The 20,438-nt window shown below is 43.3% G+C and overlaps 1 protein-coding gene across 1 annotated transcript in view; it reads left to right on the plus strand.

Annotated features, from left to right (window-relative positions):
* The window catches only part of LOC146782752 (extracellular calcium-sensing receptor-like), a 90,602-nt gene extending 77,095 nt beyond the window's left edge, over positions 1 to 13,507 (plus strand). Inside the window, exons 5-6 of the mRNA XM_085637227.1 lie at positions 12,367 to 12,490; positions 12,579 to 13,507. Of these exons, the coding sequence (XP_085493353.1) occupies positions 12,367 to 12,490; positions 12,579 to 13,507 (1,053 nt within the window). The remainder of the gene's footprint in view (positions 1 to 12,366; positions 12,491 to 12,578) is intronic.
* Positions 13,508 to 20,438: the final 6,931 nt, after the last annotated feature.

Below are 20,438 nucleotides of genomic sequence, written 5' to 3' on the forward strand. Positions count from 1 at the left end.
GCATAGAAAATCTAAACGCATACTCTGTATTAGTTGTGCACATATTCCCCTTTTCTTTTTATTATTGAGGCCACAGACGTTCCAAGAACATACTCTGATGCTAGCCATCACAGCAAGTTAGTCCATGTCTAAGCAATAGATCACATAGTGTCATATAATGTAGATTAAGTATTAGAGATACTGAACAGTGAAGAGATACATATAAATAGCAAAGTCCTTCACAATCACAATGTTTCTTAAGGATACCAAGGTTACTAAGGCTGTCCCTGCTTGCCCCCCCACCAGACACCGAAACCCCCCTCCACCCATAACAAGCCGCCCCCCACCCTTCCCAACACCAACCCACAAAGGGCAAAGGGACTGAAAAGTCCCTCTAATGATGGATGGAGAAGCTTAGAGCTACTCACCATTCGCTTCCAACCACATAGGGTATCTTTACTAAACAAGCAAATTAAAGGATAAGATATATAGAATGTAAAGTATGGAATTCCTAAAACTCTACGAGATTGCAAAAGGAAATCCTAACATACACAGGCTACAGAATTATTATTTTTTTTGTTAGAGTTTGGACGTATACCTTTCCCTTTCACATCCTGAAAAGGCCATGATACACCTGACGAGCCAGATAATTATCCAAAAAAAAAAAAAAATTATATATTTTTCCCCCTTTTTTCCCGTGACATCAAAGCGATTGTAAGCAGTCCCTAGCAGCTTTCTCTGTAGCCAGAAAATATGTTCTTTCCTTATGGATGACTTTAAGTTTTGAAGGATTAAGTAGAAAGGCCTGAGCGCCCTTGGCTTGAAAAGAGGGAATCAGGGGACGTAGTTGCCAGCGTTGTTGAACCGTGGCATGACAATAGTCCGGGCGAACAAAAGAGTCAAGATTTTTTCCCTTATGCTTTCGGTCTGGACGGGCGAGATCATATAAGGCTTCTCGGGCCAGAAAGTTGTTGAGAGTAATCAGAATGGCTCTAGGCATCACTTTTGAAGTACCTCTGGATTGCTTCTGTAGGAATGGGAACCTATGAGCTCTTTGTATCTCAACTTCCCACTGCCACTGGGGGAGATCAGGGAATGCTTCTGTAAAGAGCTCAATAACAAACTGTCGGACATTTGACCCCTCGCTGGATTCGGGGATTCCGAGAATTCGTAAATTGTTTTGCCTAGACCTATTTTCTAAATCGATCAGCTTCCAATTAATGTCGTCCTTTAATGTGTCAAGAGAAGAAAGCTGGGATTTCTGTCCAACTAAGACGTCCTCGATTGCCGAAATTCTGCCCTCAGCTTCCAGAACTCTAGCAGTTGTTTCATTGCAGGCTTTCGCCACCCTCCTAAAGTTGTTTTGAAGTCGTCAGACTGCCCCTTGTATTCACAAGTTCTCTATCTTGGTTTCCTCTCGGTGTTGAAGCATAAGTTGATATAGCATGTTAAGTGTGACTTCTGGTGGATAGGTTTGATCTTCCGATGTTTCCGCTGTAGTAGGTATTGACAGGAATCAAGAAGCACGGGGGGGCTCTTTCCAGGAAGTACTGGAGCTTTGCGCACCATATTGTCTCCTGCACCCCACTCCGTTCTAGCTGACAGGGGTGTTTCAATATCAGCCTCTTCTTCAATTGATGACTCCTGATCTTCTTCTTGAAGCGAGGTAGTTAAACTTGTGTCGTCCCCCCACTCCTGCGCCTCTGCGTCCATGCTCCCCAGCTCCAATGCATTGGAAAGATCGAACATTGAATAAAAGTTACCAGCTGAGTCAGCAGATTCTGTGTCCGCGTTAACATCCCTGGTTGTAATATCGGTGGATATGGAGGCAGCCGACACATCTAGCAGTAAGGACTCAGTCAAAATCTGTCCTGCTGGCTGAGAAGTGTTAGTATTAGTGTGAATATAAGTTGTTAATTTGGCAACCGGTTCAAATACTTTCTTAAGTACAGTCTTTAAAGAGGTAGTCTCGGTAATGGAAGGATCTGAATGAGGGTTTAGAGGATTCAACGAAGTCACACTTTTCATTTTAAACATTCCAGGAATTTTCGGAATAGCCCCAGAACTACCGGACCCAGAAGGTACCACTGCAGCGCTTTGATTCAACATACCTAAGCCGTTCTCACCGTTCTCACCGTTCTCAGCGTTCTCACCATTCAGCAAGCAATCCGAGAGAAGAGGGTGGGTTGCCGTTCGTCCTGATGTTGTCGGCAAAGTTGTCGGCAAAGTTGCTGACGATGAAATTTCCATTACGGGCGGCGAAATATTGGCCTCGGAGACCTGGGTATCCGTTACCGCTGCCGTTACCGTTACCACCGTAGTTGCCCGTGTCTTCAGCTTTGGCTTTCCCTTAGCCAGCTTCTTTGCAGTGCTAGAAGTTTTCGGCGGCATTACGTGGGGAGAAGCCGACTTCGAAACTGAGCACCAGAAGCCCCGCTCACAGTCCGCACAGAATGGAGGAGAGTGCAGACCCGTGTCCCTCAGGTACGACAAGCCAGCAAACACCGACCGCCAGAGCAAGGTAATGGAGCAACGATAGAGGGTAGCAGCCTTTAGCATGTCAGAATGTCAGAAGCATCTTAGATCTGGAAGCTGGCTCAACGATGTGATGCGATGTAATGCATAGGGAAGCGAAATGTGGTGAGCACAACTCAGCTGCTCTCACAGACGAAGAGCATGTCCGCCATCTTGCCCCCTATTCGCACACTGCTGCTCGTTTGTTACTTTCTCTAATGAAATGGTTAGGGAGTTGGAAGAGCAACTTGATAACATCAAAGACTCCCAGGATTTCACTTTCTGCACTGGGGATGATCACATTTTCCTCCACTGAACAATATTTAAAAATGTTTCCAGCATGGCTTTCTTTGTTTACTCCTTAGGAGAGTCTTACTACTGAGTTGATGAACATCAATCCATTTTAAGAGGTGCACCCTCTACATGCTTTTCAGAATTGATGTTCTTGTTTTGTGTTAAAGACACACTTTCCAGTGATGACACTGACATCAGGCATGTGGCTGTATTTGAGAGTTGCCTGAAAAATTTATCTAAGCAGCTGCATCTGTGCTCTCAATAAAATGAAGTGCTATGTTCATGATAAGAAAGTAGTGATCCTGCTATGTAAGAAAAGGATGTGTGTTAATGAAGTTAATTTCATCCTAAAATGTGACTCAGTATCTTCGAGCAGTTTTCAACAGTTTTAAAAGTTTGCTAATATAAATCCAATTTTTTTAGAAAATACTAAAAATGTACCTTTTGTTCAAGCAAAATCAATATAAAAATTACTGCAGCTTATGGCAATAGTGTAAATCTATATTTTCCTAGGTCTTTCTTCCAAGGTATTCGGGTAATGCAGTCCACATATGGTACTAACATCTAATTGATTTCTGTACTTTTTTGTAAGATGTACATTTTGTAACAAATGTATGAATTTGGGACATTTTTCATAAATGTGATTATTTTCTAAGACCATACTTTGGTTCATAGATTTAAATCGCCGAAGAGAATTATTTAAAAGCAGTTAAAGAGCTGACTTACTTTGGACTGAATGTTAAATGTACTTGCAATTCATCATGTTGACTCTGAATGCCTATCCTTGAGAAATTTTAAATCCTGAGGATGCTCGAATTTGGTCCACCACATGGATATCATCAGTGAATTCTCCTAAGAATTCAGCATTTCTAGAATCACAGGATTTTCCATTACCATCCAATAGGAAATGAAACTCCAAGTCCTGAAATTTCACTATCGAATTTATATTTGTATATACCATGATTTTAAATGCTTCTTTACCTTAATAACCTCTATATCATTTCATAGTAGGCTGTGCCCAGGAAATAACCCTCGTTTCTTTCCTCTACTGGTACAGGTACACCTTAATTGTTTAATTACTCACAATTTACACATTAAAGTAAGGGGGCAGCTAGAAAGCAAAAATACCCTCCCACTTCAACCATACCTCTAATTACAATCAGCACGTGAAGTGAGCAAACCTGAGCTTCCTTTTATCACCCTTCTATCCATCCATTCTTCTACATTTATGTCTATTCACTCACATATCTGTCCTTCCTTTCGTCTTTCCATCAGCCCATTCATCCATCCATTCATTCAGCCTTCCATCCATTCTTTCACCGAATATTATACCCATGTATCTACACATTAACCCATCCATTATTTCACTCTTCCTTGCTCCATAATTTCACTCATCTGCCATTCTTATGTCCTTCAATCTATTAATACTTTAGTTTAGTGATCCTGTCACTGTCTTATCTTTTCATCCTTTCATCATTCCATTCACTCCTTCTTTCACCCTTCTTGTTTTTCACTATCCCCTCCTACCTTTAACTTTTTCTTCCTTTTTCCTTCCCACTCCTGTTACCTCTATCAGCCTACCAACACATCTTTTTTTAATTCTTTCTTTTATGTCATGCTCACTGTTCAGTTTCCCCCTCACTGTGTTTTCTCCTATTTTCATCATTTCTCTTTCTGTGTTACCTTCACTGTGCATGCTAGCCTGTACTGTGCCCACCTGTCATAGAGTGCCTCAATTGTCACAAAGCTGCAGACATTAGAGGTCTATAAACAACTGCTCAATATTCTAATGGGACACAGTTCACCAGTCCATCAGGCAAAGTGGCAGCATCCACAAAAGCTGCTAGAATGGGGGGCTATGCCACTGCATTAAATGCCTCTTATTTTGGTATTAAGAGGTGCAAGTAGAATGGCTCAGATTTGTATAGTATCGTGAATTGCAAAAGTTTAAATATTATGTAATCCCAATCAAGTTAATTATACCACTTTGGGCATAAAGGACTGTGTTACTACTGCCTTATTTGGAACCACTATTGGTGTATAAATATATCATGGAAGAGAGTCGCCAGAATGCCCTTTATGAGATGTATATATGGCAGCATGTTTTTGCTAAACCCAGAGCCAATTTACAATTTGGTTCCTCTATGGGGTATAATTTTCTTTTCATTGTGAGGGTGGTGAGAGGGAGTTTGCCAGTGCTCAATCCCTCCTGATCACTGGCGAACTCCTGAATTAAGCTCACTGCTAAGCTGCCTCATTGGTAGGTATTTTTAAAATTTAAATATTTATATAGCTCAACCAAGAACAGGAAAGGTACCCAATAACTATGAGTAAAGGATTCACCGAGAAAGGGTAGGTGCAGATAACCAATAAAATTGATCCAGGAGTTTGTAAGGGGCAATCAAGTCAGATCTTCTAGAAGGAATAATGAGACTGATTAACAGATAGGTGACAGTACAAATAAAAGATGGAAAACTGGTTTGGTTGAGAGGGGGTGAAAATTTGGATTAGTTTGTCTTTGTGTCAGGAATTTTTTGAAGAATATGTTTTGAACAAATGATTTTGAACAAATGTGTTTTTAAGTTCTCAAGTAGAGATGCGAGCTATCCAAGAATGACAGGTAAAAAGTTCCATGCTCTACCATTGCACCAGAGAAGGATTGATTCTTTGCTAATGCAAATTTTAATTTAGGAACAGTAGAGAGTGGCTACATGTCAAACCTTTGGGTCATCCTGAAACATTTACAAACTCTGCTAGGTAAGATAGACAGCTACCATGAATCAGCTTCTGAACATCCTTATGAACAGGGAGACAGAGCTTGAAAGATTACCTAGCTTGTAAGAGGAGCCAATGAAGAACACAGAGAATAGGTCTGATATGGTAGCCTTTTCTTTGCATTATGCCACAATCAATGAGTGAAATACTGCTTTGATCCCAGTCATGTGTGATTGAGGATCTCCAGCTAATATGGTATTACCAAAAACATCTCATAACAAAAGGATTCCTTAGCTCTTTCTAGGGCCTTACACAGGATTTAGCCTGTAAACAGGCTAGCCAAGAGGCTAAGGGAAAGTATTAATATCCCCAGCCCCTTCCTAGCCACATTCAGCAGCCCAATCCATTTGTTTTGGAATTAATAAGGGAGGGGAAAGGGAAGGCAGGAAGAGCACCCTAATCCCTCCCACCCTTCTTCCCACAATCCCTTCCAATTCTCCAAAACAATAAATGAACTAGGAGATAGGGACTGAAAGGGGAGGGACTAGAATTGTTCCCAGCCCCTCTCCTTCCAGCCCTCACTTTCTGGTTCATTTATTTGCCTGTATGTGAGAATCATTGTTCTTAAGAAAAGAGAAACTTCCAAACAGCTTCTGGCTCCTTGGGCGGACACAGATACACAGTTCTGGGACCCAACCAGGAGCTAAATACATGTTGGTTTTTTTCTTTGCCTAAGAAAAAATCCCAAGCAAGTCTGGCTCCTTTCCGGGGCAAAGGTACATGTTTGCCACAGGTCACAAGGCTAACATCAATCAGATAGCATCAAGCACAGGTGCATCTGGCATGCAGAGTTGGGGTGGCAGTGCTTCATTAAACTCTCAAAACTCTTATCATGTCTTCACAGAGTCCACCTGGGTTATGAACTACAGCTGTTGGAGCAATCAGCACACTCAGTTTAGGATATCATTCATTATCTAAACAATAGGCTATCCTCTGTGTGCAGCAACAGAATTCCCTTATTGAGCCTGGGTGATAGAATCCATTCTGTAACCAGTTGAAGGTCTAGCCAGGCTATATCTGGTGCTGTAAAATGCACTCATTGTGACCTAGAAGAGGAGGATAGCTACACAAAATTTGCAGTCACTAGAATTCTACATGTAAAACATTGCGAGCCACAGATTCTACAATAAGATACACAAATCAATCAAATTCTTTATTTCGGTTGGTAAAGCCATAAAAGAAACAACCATACAGATCACAATTAGTACATTCTGAGCTAAAAAGAGCATTCCCGGGACAAATGGGCCATAAATAGATCCCAAAACCAGCGTAGAAAAGGCAAGAATAATTAATTTCCCGGATAATACATAGTTGAGAACACTCTGACAAAGCGAGCCAGGACTATAAGCACAAAAATATTGAATCCTAAATATCGTTGTAAATACACCATTTCCGTACGAATCAGAAAAAACACCGACCGACGAAAAAATACATACAAATGTGATCCGGGACAGCGCATACGCGTCATCTGTACGTAGTTAGGCAGCTTTTAACGTACCAGCAAGTACGATTCGTACCGACAGCACTCCGGACGGCAAGATTTTTACGGCACCCAAAAAGTGCCGGAAAAGCTAAGTACGCCGCGAAGCGTGAGGAAAAGGGGGCCCGGTATGCGCCGAACACCCCCCCCAGCCCCTCCGTATGTACGCGCCGTACCCCCCAGCACCCCCGTATGTACGCGCCGTACCCCCAGCCCCCCATATGTATGCACCGTACCCCCAGCCCCCCTCCGCGGATGGACGTGCCATATCCCCAGCCCCCCCGCGGATGGATGCGCCGTACCCCCAGCCCACCCATGTATGTACGGAGCGTACCCCCACCCGTGTATGTACGGAGTGTACCCCCACCCCTGTATGTACGGAGCGTACCCCCACCCCCGTATGTATGGTGCAGGTCCGCTCCGTACATACGGGGGTGGGGGTATGCTCCGTACAAACACGGGTGGGGGTACGCTCCATACATACACTGGTGGGGGTAAGCTCTGTATATACAGGGGTGGGGGTACGCTCCGTACATACAAGGGTCGGGGTACGCTCTGTACATACACGGGTGGGGGTACGCTCCGTACATACATGGGTGGGGGTACGCTCCGTACATACATGGGTGGGGGCACGCTTTGTACATACACGGGTGGGGGTATGCTCCGTACATACGGGGGTGGGGGTACACTCTGTACATACACGGGTGGGGGTACGCTCCGTACATACACGGGTGGGGGTACGCTCCGTACATACACGGGTGGGGGTATGCTGCATACATACACAGGCGGGGGTACGCTCCGTACATACACGGGTGGGGGTATGCTCCGTACATACACGGGTGGGGGTACGCTCCGTACATACACGGGTGGGGGTATGCTCCGTACATACGGGGGTGGGGGTATGCTCCATACATACACGGGTGGGGGTACGCTCCGTACATACGGGGTGGGTGTACGCTCCATACATACACAGGTGGGGGTACGCTCCGTACATACACGGGTGGGGGTACGCTCCGTACATACACGGGTGGGCTGGGGGTACGGCGCGTCCATCCGTGGGGGGGCTGGGGGTACGGCGCGTCCATCCGCGGGGGGGCTAGGGGCACAGCGCGTCCATCCGTGGGGGGGCTGGGGGTACGTCATGTCCATCCGCGGGGGGGGTTGGGGGTATGGCGCGTCCATCCGCAGGGGGTGGGGCGCTGGGGGTACGGCGCGTACATACGGGGGGTGCTGGGGGTACGGCGCGTACATATGGGGGGGCTGGGGGGGTGTTCGGCGCGTACTGTAAAAAAATCCATACGAATCGCATTGGGAAAAGTCCACGACACGTCCTCGGGTCGGAAAAAGCGTCCGACACGTTCCCCGGACAGTTTTACGTATGAATCGGTAATCTGAAGTCCGAGCGCGCAAGTACGATCAGTCCCGTCCGTCCGAATGCACAACCGTATGGAAAAAAGACCGTCCGGAGCGAACTTCTATAGCAACCATGGAGACGTCCAAACATGTGCCCGCATACGCCCCGAACACCCCCCCAGCCCACCCCCCAAGTACGCGCCGTACCCCCAGCCCCCCATGTACACACCGTACCCCAGCACTCATACGTGTATGCGCCGTACCCCACCTCCGTACCACAGCCCCGTACCTGTACGCACCACATGTACGGTGTGTACCCCCCGAATGTACGGTGCGTACCCCCACCCCTTGTAGGTACGGATCGTACCCCCACCCCGTGTAGGTACGGAGCGTACCCTCACCCCGTGTAGTTACGGAGCGTACCCCCACCCCCCCGCATGTACGGTGCGTACCCCCAGCACGTAGCGGGCCCCCTTTTCATCGTGCATCGCGGCGTACTTAGCTTTTCCGGCACTTTTTGGGTCCCGTAAAAATATTGCTGTGCGAAGTGCTGTGGGTACGAATCGTACTTGCTGATCCGTAAAACGCTGCCTGACTCCATGCGAATGTCGCGTCCGCGGTGTCCCGGATCCGAATTGTGGGTATTTTTATGCCGGTCGGTGTTTGTTACGATTCGTACGGAAATGGTGTTTCCGTATGAATCGTACTTGCATGTTTGTAAGGTATTTTTCCCGGGTACGAGTCGGACGGAGAAAACGCTCCGTCCGACGATTCGTACCCGGTTTTCCAGGATCGGAATCGTCCCCTAAGTGGTTAAAGAAGGATCACATATATACTGTCTTTTAGAGTTTTTGTAATTCACACAGAATCAATGATAATAATCACAACTTTAAGTTCCCCAGTCCCTGTATTTTCTCCAAATTGTGGATGCGTTGTAACTTAAAGCCAAGCGAGAAAACTCACAGCTTGCAGTGTTTCCCTTTCTTTTATTTGTGGTGATACTCCTGAGAAGTTGGAACTGAGCTGGCCTCCAGGCAATACCATAGGGATCTTGCCACTAATAAACTCAACTTATCTTGAAGAACTTGTATCCAGCTCTAATTTTACAATGGAAAGTTAGCAAATGTAAAACCACAGCTTTAGTGTTAAGGGTTAAATGTTGAGGGTCAAGTACCAATCTGAATAATGTCACACTGAATACTAAGTAGAGTAATGCTGCTGTGATAATATTACCATAAATTCTACTAGAGTAAGGGATGATTTAGATGTTGACTGATGGGATACTCCATCATAAATGTGACATATACCCAGAGTGCTGTATTACAAGTGCCATAGGATATACTGCACTTGCGATACGGAAGATGGGATGTCTGTCATATTTGTGATGGAGTATCCCATCTGCCAATATCTAAATCAGGCCATAAATCAGCTGTCAACAGCAATTGAGCTATCAAATGGCAGCCAGCAGAACATTTGTTGAGTCCCCAATGCTTCCCGCTTCTAATAAAATACCTACCCTACTGAAGGTTCATATTTTGCAACATTTTGACCTTATACTAATAATAATAATAATACTCAATTTTATAAAGCGCCTGGTTACACTAGGCTAGTGTGTCCCCGCGCTGCAGTACAAACCTAAGAGCCACATCCCGAAAGACCCTGAACTAGGTGAAAAGAAGACAAATGGCTTAATCTGAGGGGAAAAGGTGAGTTTTCAGCTCCTTGCGAAAGGTAGTCTCCGAAGCCTCCATCCGCAGCCCCCAAGGGAGTTTGTTCCACTGCTGTGACGCCAAAAAGTGAAAGGAGCGACCGCCCATCCTTGCCCTCCTGATGGTACGGATGCTAACCTGCCCCGTCCCACTCGATCTTAATTGACGGGTGGGGGAATAAGGGGTTAAGAGGTTGTGTAAGTAGGTGGGCCCCTTCCTTTGTAGAATCCGATGGCTAGCACAAAGAGCCATAAACAGAATTCGCTCCTTGATCGGAAGCCAGTGCAGGGAGATCAAGGCCCTCTTAGAAAGGGCTCTCTTGGGTAGCATCAGAACCAAGCGAGCTGCTGCGTTCTGGATACGTTGGAGCCTCGGTATACATTTGACATTTGCTCCCAGGTATAGTACATTTCCGTAGTCCAGCCTCGATGTCACCAAGGCATGGACCATGGTTTTCCTGGCTGAGGTAGGCAACAAGTCCAGGGTCTTCCGGAGTCCACGCAGGACTCCAAAGCATGTGCCTGCCACTCGCCTGGTGTGGTGCTCAAACGAGAGCTTGGTGTCAAGCCACACCCCTAAGTTCCTAACTTGTTCCCTGGGCATGGGGGTAGGGCCCAAAGTCTGTGGCCACCAAGCCGACGGCCACACTGAAGGGACTTTGCCTACCACCAACACCTCCGTTTTGTTCCCATTTAATTTAAGGCAATTGTTAGCCATCCAGGCCCCCAATTCTTGCAAACATGTTGTAAAATTAATGGCTGTCTTCTCATCTGCTTGTGTTAGGGACACCACCAGTTGAGTGTAGTCAGCATAGGACACGACTTTGACCCCAACTTTTTCCGAAATCTCTGCCACCGGAGTGACATAGAGATTAAATAGGGTCGGGCTGAGGGTGGACCCCTGTGGCACACCCTGTTTCAGCTTGATGTTTTTTGAGAGATGGGGTCCCTGAGCAACGTGGAAACTACGATCTTGCAGAAAAGATTCCATCCATTTCAGAGCCTTGCCAACCACACCTCCCTTTCTAAGACACTGTAGCAACGTCTGTTGGGCCACAGTGTCAAATGCGGCACTTAAATCTAATAGAATTAAGGCCTCCGTCTGTCCCTCATCAACAGGTTTTCGAATGGACTCCACAAAAAGGAGCAAAGCCGATTCGGTTGAATAAGGTGCTCGAAAGCCAGACTGGGTAGGGTGAAGTAAACTATGTTTACTGATGTGGGCCGTCAGTTGGATGTTGACTACGTTTTCTGCAATTTTCGCAAAGTATGGTAATAGCGAAATAGGGCGCAAATTGTCCAATTGGTCCATGCTGACATCAGGTTTCTTTTTTAAAGGGAGAACAACAGCCTCCTTTCATTTTTTTGGGACAGTACCTGAGCTGAAGAAGCGCTCTAAGAGATGTCTAATGCAGGGCTCGAGGGACTCAGTGCTCCCTCTCAGCACCTTGTGAGTTATAGGGTCTCTAGGAGAGCCAGACCTAATGCTGGTGGCTATCTTATTTAGGGTGTCATGGGATGGAGCGATGAATGTATCAAGGCATTCTATCCCCATTATGTTGACAGAAACGTCAACATCCATGCACCCCTCACGTGCAGAGACCGGGAAGGTGGAGTAAATCTTCTCTACCTTCTCCGCAAAGAAGTCTGCCACCCAATTGCAGGACTCCACTGAGCCTGTAATGGGCACTGCAATATTACCCAGGGAGGATATCGCTTTAAAAACAGTGAACAACTCTTTAACCTAATTCTCCGCTATCTCGAGCCTCTCCTTATAGTAGGAAGCCCGAGTCTTTCTAATAAGGGCATGATAGCACTTGAGACTGGCTTTGTGTTCACTCCTAACAATAGCTGAGAAGTCTCTTCTTCAACGTCTTTCAAGCCATGTACAGGCTGCCTTTGCCATTCTAAGTTCATCCCCGAACCAGGGGGCAGATTTTGCTTCTCTCCCTGACGCCTTTGTAGACCACGGTGCGTTACTATCGAGTGCCTCCGTGATACGTCTATCCAAAGCGTCACAGGCAGAGTCAATATCCAGACCACCCGGTGGCCCACCCTGTAAGAGGGCCTTATTAAAATTCTCTTGCGAAAAACCCGCTCACCTCCTGTGTTTTTTCTTGTTTTCCAATTTCTCCTTCTATCTATACTTTCTTTTCTATAATAAAGTAACTCAATATGGGCCAATGCAAAAGCTACAATACAATATTTGTCCATGTCACATTTTACATTCACCTCTAATCAATGACCTTGTTTCGCTTTCCAGGTCCCTCCCTCTGTGTGTAATCCAAGTTGTCCCACTGGATATAGAAAAGTAACGATACCAGGAAAGCCTATTTGCTGCTTCCAGTGTGTCCCGTGTGTACTCGGGGAGATCTCTAACCAAACTGGTAAGAGAATAAGTAACCGAGGAAATTTGAAATATGATGTTCACTTCCTCAGGATAAGAGCTCTGATGTGATTATTTTCCTTTTTAAGATGCCATTGAATGCTTTAAATGCCCATGGAATCAGTGGCCCAATGAGAAGCAAGTCCAATGCATCCCAAAGATTACCGAGTTTCTCTCCTATATGAAAACATTTGGAGCCATCTTGGCAGCAACCAGCATTTCATTATCGGTGATCCCTGCTATTATTTTGGGACTCTTTATGTATTGCAAGAACACTCCTGTCGTCAAAGCAAGTAATTCTAAACTTAGCGGCTTACTGCTTATTTCTATCATCTTGTGCTTTCTCTCTTCTTTGACTTTCATTGGATATCCCACCACAGAAAAATGCCTCCTGCGCCAAGCTGCTTTTGGAGTCACTTTTGCTTTTTGTGTCTCTTGCATCTTGGCCAGAACCATCATGGTTGTCATTGCCTTCAAAGCCACCAAACCCAACAGTAGATTACAAAAATATGCTGGACCCATGCTGTCCTACACAGTGATTGGTGTTGGCACGCTCATCCAGGTTCTTCTCTGTGTCTGTTGGTTGATTTTTTTCCCTCCTTTCTCTGAAAATAACACTCAAACTTATCCTGGAAAGATTATCATTGAATGCAATGAGGGTTCACCTATTGCTTTCTGGTGCATGCTGGGATATCTTGGATTTCTGGCAACTATCAGTTTTATAGTTGCCTTCTTGGCCAGAAAACTTCCCAACAACTTCAATGAGGCTAAGTTCATCACCTTCAGCATGCTTGCCTTTCTCAGCGTCTGGCTATCATTTATTCCTGCCTATCTCAGCACCAAGGGCGAGTACATGGTGGCCATGGAGATTTTTGCCATCTTGTCATCAAGCTCTTCCTTGGTTTTTTGCATATTTTTACCAAAATGCTACATAATTGTGTTCAGATCTGAGAAGAATACAAAGGATTATATGATGGGACGTGGAGTGGCAAAAAGAAAAAAGGTGAAAAGGATATAAGGCATAATTCTGAATTTTGAATGACTATTATATTTTCTTACTTCAGGAGAGCTCACATTTAAATCTGCATGTAACCATAATGATCTGGCACAAAAAATGTAATTTTACATGAAATTCAGCAAATGGGTAATAGGGACATTGAGCATATGTTCTTCCTCCAGTAGCCATCCTTCTAAACATATAGAGGGCCATAATTTCCAAAACTTAATGCAAGGCAATGCAGCAAGTCACCTTACTGCGCTGCGTAAAAGGGAAAGGGCAGGACTGTGCCATATTTAACATTGTATTGTGCACTCCTGTCTTTTCCTAGCACTGGCACACTTTTGAGCAAGAAACGCCAATGCAGCAACCTGCCTGCATTGTAGGCAGGATTGTTTTAGTGCAGGAAGGGACACCTTCCTGCACAGAAACAATCCTCAGAGGCAATTACCCTCTTTCTATGTGTGCTGCAGAACGCAGCACACATAGAAAGAGGACAAAACAGGAAGAAATTAACATATTTCTCCTCGTTTCACATTCCCTATGGAGGCATAGAATTTTGACTCATACCCATGTAACTCACTTCTGGGGCAGAGTAACTCAACGCAGCAATTAGCACTGACTTGTTTACTCCACATTTACATAGCCACAAGGGGCCATGCAAGGTGACCCTGAGTAGCTTGCAAAATATCATTGAAGGTTTTGCATTGCCTTTTTGCCCCCCTGTATGGTGCGGGGCAGCACAAACCCATGATAAATATGGGCAATAATTTCCCTTTCAAAATGCCATGCCATTAGTGCCAATGCATTAAACTTCTGCCTGACTTATCCAAACATCTGAAAAAATGCTTAAAAAACCCACATCTACCAGCGTCCCTAAAATCACTTTAATTAGTGTTTAGCCCACCTAAATTTCACATCAGAGGAAGAAACACATTAGCAACCGAAATATTTGTCTTCTTGTCTTATGATCTGCACCAGCAGTTCTTAACCTTTGGTCTGGTGATAGCTGGGGTCTGCAATGTCTACTCAGGGCGTCCATGACTACTTAGAAAACGAATAATATTAGCAGATTAATAAAGTGTATATAAATACAGCAGAAACATATAAAATTGAAAATGTTAAAACATTCCGTAAATGTGAAGGGATTTGGAATTGGAGGCCAAAAATGTAATTGGTTTCCTCAAATTGATTCTTTGGGGCAGTGCAAATGCATCAAGCAGAGTATAGTGTGGGTGATGGGTGGCCTCATTTGATTTTCGCAAAGCCCCAATCTTTACATTAAAATTTAAAAAAAATGTGGTGACTGCTTGTTCAAATCACCAAAATTGCTTAAGCGAGGGTACCTGGATTCCAGTTATGCCTCATAGAGGTTCCACAGATTCCAACGATGATTCAGTGGGGGGCCAAGGATTCCAATAATTATTACATTGGGGTTCTCAGACGTCGAAAGGATAAAACCCTGTACTTCTAGACTCTAGTTGCATGCATATTTTTTTTCTTCAAATGTTGGACCATCCTATTGAAACCTAACACTCTCTTCAATGAATAACTGATTGAGACAGATGCCTGTTGTAAACGGTTTCAAATGTCCCACTTGACAAACACTAGTAAACATAATGATTTTGTGACTCTTGCATTATGCCAAACCATTTAATGATACATGTGAGCAATAAACCATAGTACCAAGTTTATGTGTGTCCATACTACTGCTTGCATGTTATATTTGATGTTTCTAGTTGTTTATAATGATCAGATACATTCTCCACATTTTATGTATCTGACTAAGCAAATTCAATTTAAGGCTTTGCACCTTTTGAACACTTCATCTATTTTGGAAGCTTATTGTGGAAATGTGTTGTGCTTGGCATGTACCTTCTAAGGAAAGCTGAGGAATATTTCATGTATCGAATCCAAATGGTTCCCATTGGACATTCTCCTTTTGTTAGGACAGCATGTTCGTGCACTGTACTCTAGCATTTGCAAAGATTACATTTGGCATGGATTGTATACCTGTAATCGAAAGGTAGGATCCATGTCTCATGTACAAATCTCTCCCTTAATGCCTCATATCTGTCTACCTGAAAGTATTTCAAACCAGACGTGAAGTGAAATGTTGAAATTGATAGAGAAATAAATGCACAAATTAACCAATCTGCAGATGGTGTATCTGCAAACGTAAATGGCAGCTTCTCTAAGTGTTCTATATTTAGCATTGTGTATGTCTCATCTTTCTTCCCCATTATTTTTTGCTGATATGTTAAATTAGTAGCATTTAAGTGCTTCTAGGGTTTGTGACCTCTTTTTAGAATCTGTAACATCAAGCTTAATAGCATGAAGGATCTAAGCTCACTTTGGCCATGTTGTAAAATTGACATATCACTCTGTATGATGTTAACAACTAATGACACAATGTTACTCAAAGAATACATTCTAGTGGATGAAGTAGTCATACCACTGATAACTATCTCTAAAGCCTTTTCTATGTTTACTCTGTCAACTTCAGTATCAGCTCAGCAGCTCCCCGCTGTGAGCCCTCCAAAGCTCATTGTATACACTTCCTTCAACAGAATGCAGAAAGCATTTATAGCGTGGCTGTCTTGAGCCTAATTTAAAAAAAAAACTGTAAATCCATTTAATCAGAATGGAGAGACATGTTTTTTTACTTCTTTCATTATGGAATGTTGTAACAATTGAAGGTATACCTTTTCCATGTATGTCGTAATAACCCCAGAGCGCTGTGTCTGCACTTAACGTGGGTCTGGCCTGTTACAATAATAATCTTTATTGCTTAGTTAATAAAAACAATTGCAATCAGCTACATAGAACAACACATATAAAAGTTCTTAATTGATAAAAACCATTACGGTCAGCTGCAAGGTAGGTTACATGTGAAAACATGCCTAAAACAACCCTTTTTATTAATAAAGTTAGTTAAATTAAGTTTGAGAAATTACAATGATTCCATAAAACTACAATAGGAGTAAAATAATCGGCATTTAGTGCATACAGTAAAGTGAAAAAGGAGTTGTAATAAAGTGCAAGATGTCGAATTTGGAGTCCATTCACCTACAAGTTCCTAGGGCAGTGCAATTTTCTATAAAGTTGGATTTGAGAAATATGGCCGGGCTAGCATGGCAGTCAAGAGGTGGTCCTCCGGAGCAACGTGTTGGCTAGTTGCAATCAGCTACAATAATTTTGTGACATGGAACCAATCCACAGTAGCGCACTCTTTGTAATAAAAAAAATTATTATAGCTTTTGTAGCATGATTACTTAAAAATGTTTCCTCCGCAAAGTCCAGGTCTGGCCTGTTTGTTCTGAAACTCTATGTGTTGTTCAGAAAATGTACATGACATCCATTAGTATCTAACTATAAAAAATATATAATAATAATGGCCACATTAGCCACCCTTCTGGACTGGCATGTGAAGAACTGTATGTACCATTCTGTACAATATTTTTGAGCTGCTCCTCTGTGTTGTTTGTAAATTGTTGACAGTTTTCAAAATGTGAAACTGTGGGAATGTTTAGTATATTTAAATCCTTTACCTTGGCCAGGCCTAGGCAAGATGTTTGTTGTACAGAAACACAATTTGTCTTGGTATGAGACATGCTCTAAACAAGGCTTTAGTGCCTTGCTCTTGCCAATGTATTGTTCTCCAAACAGATTTTAAACCAACATTGACTTTCCAAAAGTCTGACCCTTTATTGACCTCTGGGAAATAAAGGAAGCCATATAAATTAATTTTCTTTCAGTCAGCATATTTTTCTGTGCCGGGAAGGGAGAAGTTTAAAATAATAAGACACTGGGTCTGCGAGGTTGTTGCTAGAAAAATATGCAAACTTTTTCCTGTGTGTCGGACAATTTTCCCATTGTGTATAATTAAATACTACATGTGGAATACTAGCCCTGTGTAAATAATGGTGTACATAGTGATATTAACAAAAGATGTCATCCTAATTCGATGTACCACTATGCATATCTTCACTCTCAAATACAGTATAATGTTCTAGCTCAGAAAGTATAGAACTAATAGTACCAATATCCCAATCATCATAAATGCTACCAAGGGTAATCACATTGTTGAGTGACATCTTAAATACATATGGATTTGTAAAGTCTCTGTGGGACCAAAAACTATCAAATGGGACCTTATCCCAAACAATGCCATTTGGGATTGGACCTGTGGAAATGTTGACAAGGGGCTGGTCTCTTTGCACTTTGTGTGAAGAAGAATGAGGCTTCAATACCTTGGTTACCAGTTCAACAGCAGAGCATTCTGGGAGATAATGTCCATTTAGGAGCAAGAAGAATATTGTCACAAAACCAACCTAGATGAAAAAGAAAAGCAACAAGATGTAAATCAAAATGTAAATCCAAGGTGGAGCAAGATATTAATTTTTGAGCAAAATAATAAATGCACGAGGTCCATGCAACAGTTGGTTCGATGATTCCGAGGAAAAGTCATCAATATCAACAAAGTAGCCAGAGGTAATTTGTACAAAAATAGGGACCTCACAAGGCAGTGTTGAACTGAGTGATAGTTTCAAAGGTGGCTCATAATAAACTATTTTGTTGTTAGTCGGGGCAGTCAAAATGTGTGAATTTGTGTGTAGTGTTTGTATGGTGTTTGCAGTTGCTATTGGAAGTAGTAGAACTTCAGTGTCAGACATCCCCTGCAGGGGAGCAGAAACATCTGTGTTTGGTAATACATGCAAAGGGATTTCCTGTATGGTAGTGAGAGGAGACAGGTAACTACCAATGAGCCATCATGGCCTACTGTGTAGTACTGTCCAAATGGTGTGGTTTAATTAAATAAATTGATGCAAATAGTTTTTGTCTGCAACCAACAAGGGGTGTTGAAGTACTGTTAATTTATCTTCATCTGCCAGAACCGGCACCGGTGCTCTGTAAGATAAGCCAAACTGCTATTTCTTGAATTAGATCCCCAATGTTTGGAATCCAGCCAGCAGTTGCTGGTTGCACCTTCACTTCTCTAGGGGCAGAATGTTTTCAAACTCATTGGGTCACTCATCCCGGAAGTCTTTCAGTTCCTGTAAGATGGCCAAATGTTCATTGATATCAAAAAACATGTCCACCTCCACTGTACTAGGATTGTCAAGGTCCAGAACCCGCATCTGGACCCCAAACAGGACTTAATTGAGACTCCAATCACAGGAGGAGCTTCTAGTTAGATTGTTTAAAGTTCTCTGGACCCCATTCATGTGTTGGATCCAATTATGACCTGAATCTAAAACTATAGCTGTCTGCTTAAGGCATGGTTTTTCCTCTCCACTATTGAATTTTCCTCAGGATGGTAAGGAGAGGAATAGTGCATAGCCACACCGAAGGTACCCATAGTATCCGGGTAAGCCCTATAGGCAAACATGGGTCTTTGGCCTGAATTTAATGCAGCTACTCCTTAGGTCCTACTATAGACATGCAAATTTTTTTATAAAGGTTCGAGCATCAGCCGATCACAGTGGGCATACACATAGGAATCTAAAACATGGGTCCACTTCTAACAGATTGCATGTATAGGGTCCCTCACTATTTATTGCCCACCATGGTCCAGATATGCACAGGCCAGAGGCTTGCTAGAAATCAAGAGGGGTGTCTGCTGTGAGTGCGCTACAGTGGAAACATTATCTTGTTGGAAAATGTCACAATTAAGGACATGCTGTTTAATCTGTTTGCAAGACCTTGCCACCAATAGCATTGCTGCAGTAATGAAATATTAGCCACAACACCAGCATGGACTGAAGCTAGCCCCTCATGTGCTGCCAAGCTCAATTCTGGTGTGCTATCTGAATTTGAAGTGACTCTATTCTCCACTCCAGGAATACAAGTAAACTGAATGTAATGTGCACTCAGTAGGTAGGTATTATGCTGGATATGATTTTGTTAATGGAGTGCCACAGTGCAAAGTTGTGACAGGCGCCATGATGTCTCCATCTACCCATATGTGGGAATGAGTTACTCCAGCTACAACATGTAGTTTGCACTGCTGTGTTTGTGGCTTCATCAGCCAGTAAAATCCCTGTAATGTGTATTTCTGCATGTTGGTGGCTCAGTATATGGATAACATGAGCCTGTGACAAACTTGCTTTAAGATTTGTCACCTTTCCCCAAACCAAATTGTGCTTGATAGTATGACCCTTTGCATCTCTAATCCATTCTGGCTCCAATGGTGTAAGTACTCACTCTAAGACTTGACACACTATTACGAATTACACTCTATATTTGTGGGGAATTTGGGATCTGTATTCTCTAGTACCAGAATTAGAGCTTTCAGTTCAGCCAGCTGTGTAGTGCAACGATCTAGTGACTTCATGAATATTTTTGGAGGATGAAATTCTCTATCCCTCATTTTACCCCTTTCTGCTGTGTAAGCTGTGGAGTATTGATGTTTTGGTCCAACTGTGGGCTGGGCAAAACCATCAGTGTAGGTAATGAAGTCATATTGATCTAGATGCATAACTTCCCTGGGCACAGGCTATTCTTTTTCATACTGTAGTTAAGCTTGTGTTTGTAATGTTGAGTCAAAGACATAGTCTATGTAAGTCACTGGTAGTGAAGTGGCCCACTGTATTCATCTTGTATGTAAGGCTTTTGTGTTTGGGATGCCACCTTTTGTGACAGCCTCTAAGGAAATGTGGCACTAAGTGTTTGCCTTCATTTGATAACTCATATCCCAACAACAGGAAACTGAGAAAGGCAATTTTTGATTTCTGCAAAATGAATTTGTACCTTATTACAGCAAATCCCACAACAATGTGATCTACTCTGTCTAGATGTGTTTCCAAGTAGTCATCTGTAAGATATATGTTATCAACATAGGACAATGCTTCTTGGTCAAAACTTGGTAACAATACGTGAAGGTGGGCAGCTATGACTCCAGCGCCCCTCCAGGAAAAATACTGATAAACAAAGCTAGTGCAATTCAATG

This window comes from Triturus cristatus, chromosome 12, assembly GCF_964204655.1.
Source record: "Triturus cristatus chromosome 12, aTriCri1.1, whole genome shotgun sequence".
Taxonomy (NCBI): Eukaryota; Metazoa; Chordata; class Amphibia; order Caudata; family Salamandridae; genus Triturus; species Triturus cristatus.